Source organism: Neodiprion pinetum, chromosome 3 (genome assembly GCF_021155775.2).
Source record: "Neodiprion pinetum isolate iyNeoPine1 chromosome 3, iyNeoPine1.2, whole genome shotgun sequence".
Classification (NCBI taxonomy): domain Eukaryota; kingdom Metazoa; phylum Arthropoda; class Insecta; order Hymenoptera; family Diprionidae; genus Neodiprion; species Neodiprion pinetum.
The window spans coordinates 36,443,431-36,456,786 of record NC_060234.1 but is presented as its reverse complement, the minus strand read 5'-3'; the positions used below and the strand labels follow the sequence as shown (position 1 = coordinate 36,456,786).

Below are 13,356 nucleotides of genomic sequence, written 5' to 3'. Positions count from 1 at the left end.
TGTCACGTGTATAATTATACCCGATATTCGTCGAGAGGTTTCGAGGCTGCAGCGAGCCGCGCGAAATCATCGCGGGATTATCTTTTCGCATTTAAATTTCAGATCCGCGCACAGTCTTCGCCGGGTCCATGCAGACGAGATGCTGGAAGTGTACCCTTTATGCATACTCTACACGTGATCGAGCGCATATCCGTCTAGAAATATGATAATATCTCAGCGATCGTCCCGACGAACCGAACACTATCCTACGCGTGTGTGTGTGAGTCGGTAGATAATGTACATACTTTGATTGATAGACGACACATGTAACACATAGACGACATATGCGAACGTACATACATGTATGTATTTCGGAAGAATATAAAAATAGTACAACGTTGTACGAAGAAGAAATCGCAGAAAATATTTACGATGATAGTGACAAGTGGGTTTGCGGATAAAACTTGAGCAATCTTTGGCAAATTTTTTTAGTAACATCGCTCAATTCAACGCGAGAATTGTAGAAAATTACCTTTTGGTCAAACGAATGTGCGTCGAAAGTTGAATATTCACTCATTGTCGGACTTTTTGGTTACAAATGATTTCGTGACTTCGCATGATTTCAATATCGACTACACACGAATTCGTGAGGCTCCGCCGATAAACAGAAATATTTAATCGTCAGAATTCCGAGCATAATGAATTTTGGCTTCGTTTATATGCTTAACCAACCTCTACACTTCAAATTCTTACAAAATAGACTTTCAAGTTTTTCAATATTCGATGTTTTAACCCTTTCATTTTCTCATCCTTCTACATTTTCCCCCCTCCCTATATGTATTTCCAAAAACACATATTTTCGTTCTTTATCCGTATGAAACTTTTCAATTTACTTGTGTAATGTCTTTCTATATTAGTCACAGTATCACAAACTGACAGAGAATAGAAACTCAACTTTTCTTTTACATTAAACTTAATCGGTTCAATCGATTTAAGAAATTAATAACGGTAAAAAAAAAACAAAGTTTCAAAGGCTGTTGCCGCAGCAGTAAAATTTTGAAAATAAAAGTCACTAAATAATCAAATCTGTAACACATCATAAAATCATTCGAATACAAATGGGAAATTATAATTTTTCAATATAATTCCTGCATCGAATCATACTTTTGTACAATATACGATTACAATATTAATCGTATTTGTTCGACATGTAATTTTTTTTACATCTCATCCATTCCGCAACGAACACACACGTAGCAAATTCGAATTCAGCGTGGGATGCAATGAGTTTCATTTTACTTTTCCTTTGTTTCGTTTTTCCTAATATAAAATCGTCAGCGCGAAGTTGCGGTAGCAAGAAGAAATAACAACGAGAAGTAACCGCGGTAAGCAAACAAGCGAGCAAGAACGAGAAACCGCACGTAGTTGCGACGATGAAGGTTTCTTGCACGGGAGTAGGAAAAGTCAGGAGAAAAACGACGAAAATTTACCCCGAATCAATATTTCCAACGATCGCGGGCGTTCGGAAAAAAAGGGGCTGAGGGTGAGGGTGAGGGTGAAAGGCAAGGGAGGGGAAAAAAGTTGGGAAAACGCCATTGTGACAGTCTTCGCTCCTCTTTCTCCTCTTTCTCCTCTCTCTCGTCTCTCGTTTGAAACACACTCCTCTCCTTTGTCGAGCTCTCGTCTTACTAATTTGCATACCTCGGTGTTTCCCGACTGTTTGACACCGTCGCCGCCTGCTGCAGCAAAATCTCGTCGAACCAAGAGAAGAAAGAGTAAGAAAAAAAGGCGGAATACATAGCAAAAAGAAGGGAACTTCCGATCAAGTTATTTAACCGCGACTGTCTGCTCTGATTATTATTATTATTGTTATTATCATTATTATTGTTGTTGTTGTTGTTGTTGTTGTAATTATCGTTATTATTGTTATAGATGTTAACTTCACGTTACTTGTTTCGGAATCGATGCCTTGCACATAATACATAGTATTTTTATACATATTGATTGTTGACTTTTTTTTTCTTTCACCCGTTGCATTTATTGAATATTAATCGATATTCTTGCGATGACGTTCATCATCGATGATTATAATCATTGCCACATTCATTGTCTTTCGTAAATAATATACGCAGCGTTTACGATGCATAATTAAGTATCGTTATACATGTAACATAATGCATATGTGTATTACCAAGAAAAGGAGAAAATTTTCTACTTTGCCGTATAAGTTAGGTAGCATAGGTATACATGTATAATAACTTTCGTAATTTCCGGTCAACTATCCTGCAAGCGATTTGGCGTCTATGCATGCATACATATGTATGTCGAGTATCTACGTACATATGTAACGCATAGGTATATAAAATGTAATTCAGCAAGTTGGACAATTTAAAGCAAACTCGCGTGTTTAGATAACTCTGCAAATTTTTTTCCTCTCTCTCTCTCTCTCTCTCTCACTATTCTATTTCTTTTTTATGTACATATTCCAACGATAGGGAATAATGAGAAGAAACAAAATTCCCAAATATAAAGCTGCTGAGAATTTGCAACGTTGCAAAAATTTCTACTCATCGGAATGAAGAAAAGAAAGGAACATACATATATTTGTATGTCGTACATTATGTACGAAAAATTTGTATTATCCTGACGTAAAATGAGAGGTAGGCGACTATATGAGAATATATTTTAACAAACCGCGTGACATAAATCAAAGTTTTATCGCTGGATCGGATCGCGTTTTGTATTTTCATGTATCAAAGATGGACAATAACGACGATGAGTTGATCAGATTTTTTGGTTAATTTTTTTTTACAAGGAGATATTTCCAAAAAAAGAAAATAGAAAACTATGATATGAGGCGGTATAACGAAATAATTATCGATAATGGAAACTGAGAATAACGATACAGTTAAAGAAGATCGTGATTTTCGTAATTCACTGCATACATATGTCCGGGATTTTAGCAATAAATTATACAAGGATAGACAGATCTGAAAATAATTTTCATACAACCAAAGCATACTGATTGGGAGTGAATTCTCTTCGAGAATTTATAACCACACAACGTACGATCTGTTATAATCTCATGAACGTTTTTTAATAATCTTGTGAAAAAAATCTGAAAATTTATATACTCAAACTCTGATCTTCCGCAGCAAGATTTTACACGTGTGTGTATACACACACACACACACACTCATGTATATGCATATATGGGTATATATGAGAATAAACTTCACAACCTCAGCGTGCATAATAAATGATAGATGTACGTAAACTCGGCAGAAAATTGCCATAATTATTTACACGGAAAAATTTTTCTTCCCTACTCATTCGTCGGAAAACTTTCATAGGAACAAACGAGTAAGACCTCACAAAATGAATTGCAATTTGTTCAAGTACCGCAAAACACAAAAAATTAAATTCAATTTTAGCAGTGAAAAATAAAAGAAAATTGACTAAAATAAATTATTATACTGCAGCTTGTTGTTCGAATAAATAATACGTATAACTACATACCTCGCGTATAAAGCTGGTAAAAATATAAATAAATAGGACGTAGGAAAGTGTAGAATAATAACAGTAATTGAATGGGAGGGAAAAAAAGATGCTTTTTCGCGACATCAATTTTTTTTTTCCTCCAAATGCAATGCCTGCCTACTTGTGTAACACCATGTTGAATCTCAAGTGCCGGGTATGATATATGTATATGTATATATGTATACTATAGGTACGTACAAGGTTAATACGAAGTACACACCAAGTACATATACTTTATACGGACATACGTGTATGTATAATGTGCGTGGAGAAGATGAGTGCGATGTATTATAAAAGTGAAACGCGATATGCGACGAGGAAAAAAAATTACATAACCTGACCCACCAACGTAACATAGTGCGGGAAGGAGAATACGTAGGTAGTAAAGGAACGAACAAGGCGAAGACGGGAGAAAGGAGAACGGAGGAAGGAGAAACGAGCGTCACGGATACCGAGGAGTGTAAGGTGGAAACGAGGAACCTGAGTAGGAGGAGGAGAAGTGTAAGGCATGCAACCGCCCTTGACCCCGGGTGCGGCAATTGCCGTATCCTTCCCTCGCAACCTGCGCCAGGATTCCATCCGTCTGCAGAGTCCTGGATCGAAACGGCGCGGCGTGGAGTTACACGGTACAATCAATAAGGGTTTTTTACCCTGCAAAAAAGTGGCGCAGTAATGATTTTCGATGAAAAATCCAAGTATTCGGCCTTCGGGGCGGGGGGGGGGGGGCCATCTTGGATTGAACGTAAAAAAAATTGATTTTTTCAACTTGATTCTACGACAAAAATGTCTGATACAAATTTGAATAAGACTAAATTCCCCAAATTTTCCCTCGTACGCGCATCGTTACAGTGACGTTGTAACGTCGTGCTCGTGAAACTAGACGACTTCGTCTCCCTTTGCAACGTCGTGTTTGTCAACAATTCTGGGCGAGATAATATGCAATTAGGTAGATATTCCATAGCGCGTACAGTGTCTAGGTAACCTGACGTTGTACGAGTCGCAAAACGCGTTATAACTATTTAGCAACTTGATTTATAGTTTCTAACACGCGTTAAAGCGTTATAATACGTATTATACCGAGTAGGATAGTAACAACTGGAGTACACATACCATATATACATATATATGCGTATATATATATATACGCACACCTCTCTGGTACATATTATAATTGTTATTACTACGCGTGTAACAATAAAACCAGAACTATCCCTGCAGTGAAAACGAGCGCGCTATTATGATAATTGCGTGCACATCGTCATCATCCAGTCACTAATCGACTACTTAATTTTCTCAATTTTATTACAATACACTTATATTTATCATCGAAATAATCGCGATCGCGTCCAGCATTTAATTCGTATTGAATTCCGATCAAAACTCAAAATACTTCGACATAATCATACATACGGGTATAAACGCCATATGTATGCAAAGTGTATTTCTTTAATTTGAATTTTCCCGCGCTCCGTGCAAGTAGACTAACGATAAGAATCGCTTTACACGGCAGTCGGGAGAATCACGTGTCAATTAACGATATCATCTATGATGAGAATTTAAGTAATAAACATTGAGTAAAAAAAGAATTTACAATTTAAATAAAACGAAAAAAAAATAAAAATTAAACGCAATTAATAAAATAGGTCTTTGTTTTCAAAGTAAGACAATTGGGTTGGGCGTAATTTGTCAATCGTAATCAATAATAAAGGGAAGGACCATTACATATGCATATATACACGAATATTCTACATTCGCGTTGGAAATTCGCCTGGGATCAATGATATAATGATAATAATAATCCTGGGAAATATACATATTATATATAATTACATATATATATAGATGTATGATGTATATATATAAAAATTGTGAAAAACAGAGATTCCTGGAATCGGGAGTAAATAAAAGAAAGAGAAAAATGATAGCCGGAAATGAGAGTTTGTAACGTGAGTAATACAGGAACACATAATTTCCGCGGGTATACGCGTATACGTAAACACGAATCGCCTGAAGCGTCATACTACAATTACAATTTTGTACTGCCAGGGAAACTTATCGTTGTTGAATATAATAACGGAATAAAATCTGCAGCCTGTAAATTCCGAATGATCAGAATAATCGTAAAACGAACGACGATAAAGTTGAATACATGTTTCGTCAAAAAAGAGATAAATCTCTACGCGATATGATTTATGAATTATTTGCAATGTTTTTGTTACAAGATATGAAAAAAGTAAAAAGAAATTAATAAATAAATAACAATTCAATCAATAATCACCGCATCGATACTTTTCTATTTGCCAAATATTCGTTTAAAAATAATCTCAATCGTTTTCCCGATATTTTTTATACAACGGGATAAAATTACAAAATTATTATTATTTTTTGTTTTTATTTATTTATTTTTTTTACGGCGCATACTACACACGTATCGTCGAGTTATTTCACGTAAATTATATCTTTTTTTTTCAACCTTACTTTATGCTTCCTTATTTTTCCATTTTATCGTTTCAAACGGTACACGAGATAAGATTATATTATTAGCAGTTGGCTCGTGTCACTCGTAATCTCGCACTCTACACCGTATACGTTACGTAGATAGGCGATTCTAAATTTACTTAATTATTTTTTTAATGTCCTTTTTTCATATCTTTGCGAATAACTCACGTTGTTATATGTATATTTGTACAGTACGAATGGATTGTGGATAGTATATACTAACGTGAAACAAAGAAAATCACATTCCAAAGACCCGAATCGATTAATTATTATTAAATTGTACAGAGTGCAAGACAATTATGTGTCGCCATTTTACCGAAAATTCTCCAGATCGATGTCGGTGAAGATCCTGAAAGATATGCCCCCGCAAAATTGATCTTGATCTTGACTATCAAGCTCAAATTGGGTCAAAAAATTTAATGATCCTGAAAGATTCTGCTCGTCGAGAGGAAAAAACGTCTTTTAGAGTAATCATGGATCGCGAGTATGTTGTTGAGCGTGTTAAAAAAAATCGATAAAAATAGGAAATAATTACAAATCGATATTACACCCGATTGCGCGATTATTTAGTGAATTCTCATCATCTGTCGGTACGACAAACGAATTTTTCGATTCTCTGGTCCATGAATCATGACCTTTAAGACAAACAAAATGAAACATACGACACCCAACGAATATCAGTACCTACATCGCTGACGTTGTGAAACAGAAAATTGGAGCAAATAAAGTATAATTAGCTGACAAGTATTGAAACTTTTAAACTTCCCGCTTCTCTGTTTTCAGAGAAAAAAAAGAATCACGTTTAGAGAATCACCTCCAATAGTTTTCAGATGAAATTTTTTCGTCCGAGGATATTTCGAGAACGAGTTACCGGATTTCAATGATTTTGATCTCAGTCAAATAGAATTAATAAAGTTTAGAGTTAGTAGAATTCCAAAATTCGTAACGGTGAATTCGTAGTGGTTAAAAATAAAAAAATTAAAAAACCGATCGATTTTCCGAGGGCATGTCTTTCAGGTCATTACCGATAGTTACCCGGAGAATCATCTTGTTAACCGGTGACTGATAATTTTATTTACACCCTGTACAGGTACATCTGGTGCTGCGGTACAAAGTTCAAAAATAAAAAAAAATTTCATTGAGAATATAAATATACTATATCGCTGTTCGTTAGTGACGGTACGGTTTTTTTTTTTTTTGTTTTTTTTAGTTTATTCAGCTTCGCCATTGGGTTCAGCGAAAGTCCGTTTCGTTGCTTGAAAGATCGTTGAAACGAGGTCAAGTTCGAATGTAACAAGGTTGTAATATAATTATGTATGTACAGAAAACGGAGACGAGAACGGAGCGAAACGTCGTATAAAAATAAATATCGCGTAGGAAATGAAAGATAACAAGAGAGCGTAGCGAGAGTTGGAAGGTTTGAGGGAGAGAAAGTCGTGGTGATCCCTGTAATATTTTGAAAAGAACAACAGCAGCAGCAGCATCACGTTGCAGTAAAGTGCATCGGAGCAGCCATGGCAAAACTTTACAGTTGTAGTTACCTACTTAGAACCTCGTGCCGACATGACAGAGCGAAAGATAAAAGAAAAGGGATCGTGTATATTTTAGGTACAGTGCACGTTTCTGTCGCAGAGCAATCTCTCGCGATGAAGGGAAGCGAGTAATTAGTAGATTTCTTTTTTTAATTGTAATTTTTTTTGCTATTTTTTAAAAAATTTTTTACTTTTATTCTCAGTGTTTTAATTTCATCCGTTCGTTTGCGTCTCTTATTTCAACCAACGCCGAACCGGAGTATGAAGACAAAAGCTTGTCAACGGTATTATATTATATGAATCACGCCGTTCGTACAACAAGTATGCGGAGAGAAATAAAAAGTATAAAAGAAAGAACCGAGATTGGGTAATAAGAAAAAGATTGGAAGAAAACAAAAAAAAAAAAGAAAAAATATATATCCTTCAACGTAAAGTCGTTACGCGAGAACGTCCTTGACATTAAGTTGAAAGTGAATATTTACACGTGTATAATGAGGTACACTGTGAATACATTACAGCGAAACGTGAACGTACAATAACAAGAGAGATCTTGTAACACGCCAAAAGTAGGAAAGTACATATTCGATGTCAGTCACGTGCCGACTCACAACGTTAAATTGCCAGCTAATGAAATATTTTTCCTCAAAGTTTTCGCGACATTGAATTTCGTACGATTTCGTTGATAACGATTCCTTCTTCCTTTATAAACTTTATACATTGTATGTACCTGAATCCAAATTTCTATTGTGTATCAATTCTCTGTTCCCTCTGACATACAAAAGGATGAAAAACTTTGAAAATCTCTCACATATATAATATTTAAATTTACCCGATTAGCAAAGATCACTACGTATAATACTAATAATAATCCATCGTAGAGTTCGATTGGAAGGAATGCATGACAAACACACACACACACACATTATCATACTGTATTACACAAGTATAGAAAGAATTGAAGTACGCGGTATAATGTACGTATAATAAATAAATTCGACAGTCGAATTAAAATTGTAGACTTACAGCTGGAAGGTTCCTCGATCCCGACCTGCAGCTCATCGTCGGACTCAGTTCCCGAGTCGTGATCATCGTCGCTCTGAAAATATATTCACACGAATTAATAATCAATCTGATAATCATGCAACGAGCGATAACGAGATAACAAAAAATCACCGTTATATCATTCACGCGTGTAATATCGATGTTGCGCATCGGCGTTGTCTAATACCCCCCCCCCTCTCCGCTCGTCATCCCCTCCGAGTAGCGTGAAAATTGGCAAACCCACTAGCGTTGTTGTATGCATAACCAGTAACCACCCGCTAACTCACTCACGACGGCGTAACGTTATTATAATGCGGCACCGGTAGCAGCCATTTTGGCACGAGTCACCGGTAGTGACCTTCGCAAGGCAAAGGTTACCACACTCTCTCTCTCTCTCTCTCTCTCTCTCTCTCTCTCTCTCTCTCGAATCTTGTCGCGCGCACGCGCTATCGTATCTTTTGTCATACACATAGACCGTATGTACTCTATTCACACGTACGTATAACGTACTCGCATAGATTAAAGGACGTATCGCGTATGTAAGATTAATGCACATGCCTGCAGATTCAACATGGAATATGAAAGAAAGAATCGTAGAGTAATGAGGGTCGCCGAGCTTATCTTCTTGTGATGTCATGTTTATTGACGACAATGAGAGGGAAATTTCACGCGCAACGACAAGAGCGGAGGAGGAAGGCAAGTGTACCCCGGTTACTGACCCTTCTATTTTTCAAAATTACATATCGACGGCAGAAATTGTGAACTTCTCGATGATTAAAGCCAATTTATGAAGGGTTATACACGACAAATTAATTTTTTTTGTCACTTTAGAACCAAGGATTGAAGAGATACAACGAAAAAAGGTCAATAACTGGTACGCTTACCCCATCTTGGTAGGTTTAACGTATTATTAATGACGTTTCTAAATCTAACTCACCTTCTCCTGGTTCGGGTCCTCGTTCAGCGAGTGAGTTCGTAGCTTGTGCGTTAAAAACTTCAGCATAATTCACTAATTTTAATTCAATACACTGCCACCACAATTGATATTTATATATTTTTATATACGTATATGGGAGTATGTTTGCGTTTGTTTGTATGTATGTATAGATAAATCTTTTTCTTTTGTTCTTTTATTAACGATTGATTTTTCCTTTTCACCCTTCACGTGTGTATTTACGGTGCCAAATATTAATTATTATCTACGTGTTTAAAGTTTATTCCATTTCGCATCGCGTATATTATTACATCCGGTCAACGGTTTCTCTCGTTTATTTTTTCTTTCCGTTTTCGATTTTACTTCATCATAATTTTCAATAGATTACAGATACTTTATATCGTACGCATAGGTATATTAAACGTGTATATAGATAAGTCGATAGATAGATAAATAGATAGGTATACACATGAGTGTACAATCGATTAACCAATCAATCAATCAATCGGTCGATCAATCAATCGGTCAATCAGTCAATCCTCTTCAGCAGCTTTGTAACAACATGTATACACAACGTATCATAACATAATACGTCGGAAGTTCATACATCCGATCATCATATTAGGTTCGTACTAATTTTCACCGATAATAATTATCTTTTCCTTGTCCCGTCTATCTTTAGTTCAGTTACATATACATAAATATACATATATATATATATATACATATATATGTATCTATATATATTTCAATCTGATTCTATGATCCAATTATTATCGTGCAGCAAAGATACGGGCGTCCGAGTAGAAGTAACAGTGGCGAGCGAGATAAAAAGAAAAACTGTTACTCGGCTCGGCTGAGGCTCGACGTGGAGAAGAAGGGAGAAAAATGGAAGAAAAAAGATCGAAGGGGCGGAGGGGGGGGGGGAGAGGGGAGAGAGAAGAAATCGCCCGAACACCGACAAAAGTTACGGAATAACCATTGCTCTCTCTCTCTTTCTCTTCTCTCTCTCTCTCTCTCTCTCTCTCTCTCTCTCTCTCTCTCTCTCTCTCTCTCTCTCTCTCTCTCTCTCTCTCTCTCTCTCTCTCTCTCTCTCTCTCTCTCTCTCTCTCTTTCTCTCTGCGTTTGCGTTTGCGTGACTCTCGGGCGTAACGAAGACGACAAAGATATTAGGATGTGGCAAGGGAATTGCTGCGCGGTCAGCTGCTCGCTAATAATCCTCTTACATTAAACAAGTGTGCAAGTAAATAAGGAACCAACCGGCTTCGCCTTCGTAACGATTGATACTCGGTATTATTATTATGCGGCACAGGCACCCAACTTTTACACGAATTATATTATATCGCGAGCACAAGCCACCCACCACGCACATTCACCGAAAAAAAACCTGACCCTGTGTTGTATAGTTTTCGCGTGATTTCACCCGCGTAGCGAAATTGTGCAGTTTTCATTTAATTTTTTATTCTCTCATTTTTCCAGACATTACGTAGAGATCAGTCTTTCAGCTTTACGTTACTCTGGCGCACACTGTTTGTTGATTTTTACTTGTTACTTCTTTGTCGTTTTTCAAACTTTCTATCGTCAAAATAACTATTATTCGATCGTTATTTTGTATCCAACGTCGGACAAAATACGCGTCAGATTGCAACTTCTGGCTGTATCGTTTATCATCGTGTTCATCGTTCGAGGAGCGTTGATGCAGTGACCGCGATGTATCATCGTTTTCATGGGGCGTCCTTTGCGTATCGTTTATTGTTAAACAGGGTGGATCGATTGCCGACGTGTTACACGGATTAGATTGTAATTATCGTCCTGTTTCGAGGGTGGCCGGGGTATGTCTTCCTTTTTTTGTTTTTTGTGCCTGTTCCTGTTCTGCCGTTTGTTTCTCATCGTTTTTTCGACGCCCAGTGTCGTCGCCGATGGGAAGAAAAATTACGGAACAAAGCCAGAGGAGCAACAGGACTTTACTTCCATCTCGAACGGACGTGTTCGTCGTCGTATGACGCGTGTAACAAAATACGTCACAGCTTGTCGTTTGTTTCTTCTTACTTTTTCCCCTTTCTTTCCGAAACGAAACCGTAGGAGCGAGGCGTCGTTGATCCCAGCCTCTAACGGTTCAGAGTCGGCTTACAATATCGCATCGTCGCGTCGCTGCCGCCGTTGCGTTAAACACTGGTATATACGACGAAGCCATCGTTTGACGGGAATAATGAGAACAAGCACAAAGAAGCTGCTTGCTGTCGATGATGCCAACGGTGACGATGATTCTTCGTCGTCTGGGAATTAACAATATTTTACCGTAACGAGCAATCACGCGCACACACACGCGCACAAGCGTTACGTTACGTTGTAAAAGTGAAAACGCCCCTGTTTCTCGGACGAAATTTTAATCCCGATTAATTAAATGTGCAGTGGAGACGACTTCGCTGTCGTTCGTTGACCGAGCTTCCCTCTCCCTCTCCGCCGATCGGATCACTTTTTTCTTTATTTATTTATTTTTCGTATTACATCTTCGTATCGTTACCATGTATTATCAATATTATTATTTTCATTAGTTTATTCACCTCGAAACGTTTCACCTGTTTGTAAAAACAGCGCGTACGTATAACCTAACGTACTTGTAATCAGGAGCCGTTGTAGCGCACAATCGAACGACACTTTATCGTACGCGTATACATAATATTACAACAATCTACCACCGCACAAAATATTACTCACTACGGTCGTCCTTCTCCCCCCACCCACCCCACCCCCGCCCCAGACCCCACCGCCTCGCCCCCCGTCCCCCGTCTATCTAGCTATCTCCTTCGACACACGTTAATAAACTCCGTACGGTCAGGTAGGTGGATGGATGGATGGATGGATGGATGGAAGGATGGATACGTGAGAATGCGGAACGGTGAATAGTGGGAGTGAAAAAGTAAAGAAGGGAAAGAAAATGACGACAACACCGCGACGAGGGGCCGAGTCAATAGGAGGATAAACCGGGTCCGGGGGGCATGCTTAGAAGAGGCATACCATCCTCGGGAACGCGCGCGAAGAACGCCCGCCCGTTCTTCCAGCCATCCTTTCGTCGTCTGCCCGTTGTCGCATCGTCCGGTATTACCGAACCGCCTCGCCACCGGCACTTCCTCTATGCGACTGACTGACTGACTGACTGACTGGCCCAAGTATAGCCGAGCGAGCCTCCCTGCCGCCTGCCTGCGCCAACCGATGCGAACCTAGCGTCGAACGGCGCGTCGTCCCGTCCCCACTCCTTCGGGACCAGCCGATCTGCTCCCTCCCACCCTCCCTGCCTGCCGAAAAACGAGGAGCGGCGTAAACACGACGAGAGAGCGACGGTCGCGTCGCGTTCCGTCGGTCCGACGAGAGATGCGTATGTACCTGCAGGAAGGAAATCTGACGAACGTTACGCGGAAAACTTCTGCGAAGGACGCCTTCGAACCTTTGGCTCCTCGCGTTGTAGAGAGATTTTGGTCTTGAGGAGATGCGCGTTTTGTCTTTCGAAGACCTTTACCTCTCCCGCTGGCGGTCGTGATTTAATAACGATTGTTGAGAAATCATGGGAATTTTTAGTTTTATTTCGTAGCGATCGAATTAATGAACGGAGGTACGTAACGTACGTGACTTCGCGATATGATGATTCTTGCTTTTCGATATACGGCATGTTGGATTCACGGTTACGAATTTTCACATCTCAACTTTAGGTTGGACAATGTCCTGCTAAACCTCGGTACGCTTAGCGGTACGGAAATTGAACCGAATCGAATATATTTTTTCATATTTCGCAACGAGTCGCAGGATTGTTACCTCGCTCCGTGACGTATCGAT

At 38.6% G+C, this 13,356-nt stretch overlaps 1 protein-coding gene across 7 annotated transcripts in view; it reads right to left on the bottom strand.

The window, feature by feature from the left end:
* LOC124215144 (Regulator of eph expression) overlaps positions 1 to 12,729 on the bottom strand; it is a 125,197-nt gene extending 112,468 nt beyond the window's left edge. For 2 of the 7 annotated variants that reach the window (XM_046618175.2, XM_046618179.2), the window contains exons 1-3: positions 10,786 to 12,252; positions 9,529 to 10,201; positions 8,574 to 8,646 (exon numbers count right to left, since the gene is read on the bottom strand). In XM_046618175.2, the coding sequence (XP_046474131.1) occupies positions 8,574 to 8,646; positions 9,529 to 9,594 (139 nt within the window). In that variant the 5' untranslated portion in view covers positions 9,595 to 10,201; positions 10,786 to 12,252. Of the gene's footprint in view, positions 1 to 8,573; positions 8,647 to 9,528; positions 10,285 to 10,785; positions 12,253 to 12,543 lie in introns of those variants that run through there. The other 5 variants (XM_069134126.1, XM_046618176.2, XM_046618177.2 and 2 more) reach the window with 5 other exon arrangements.
* Positions 12,730 to 13,356: the final 627 nt, after the last annotated feature.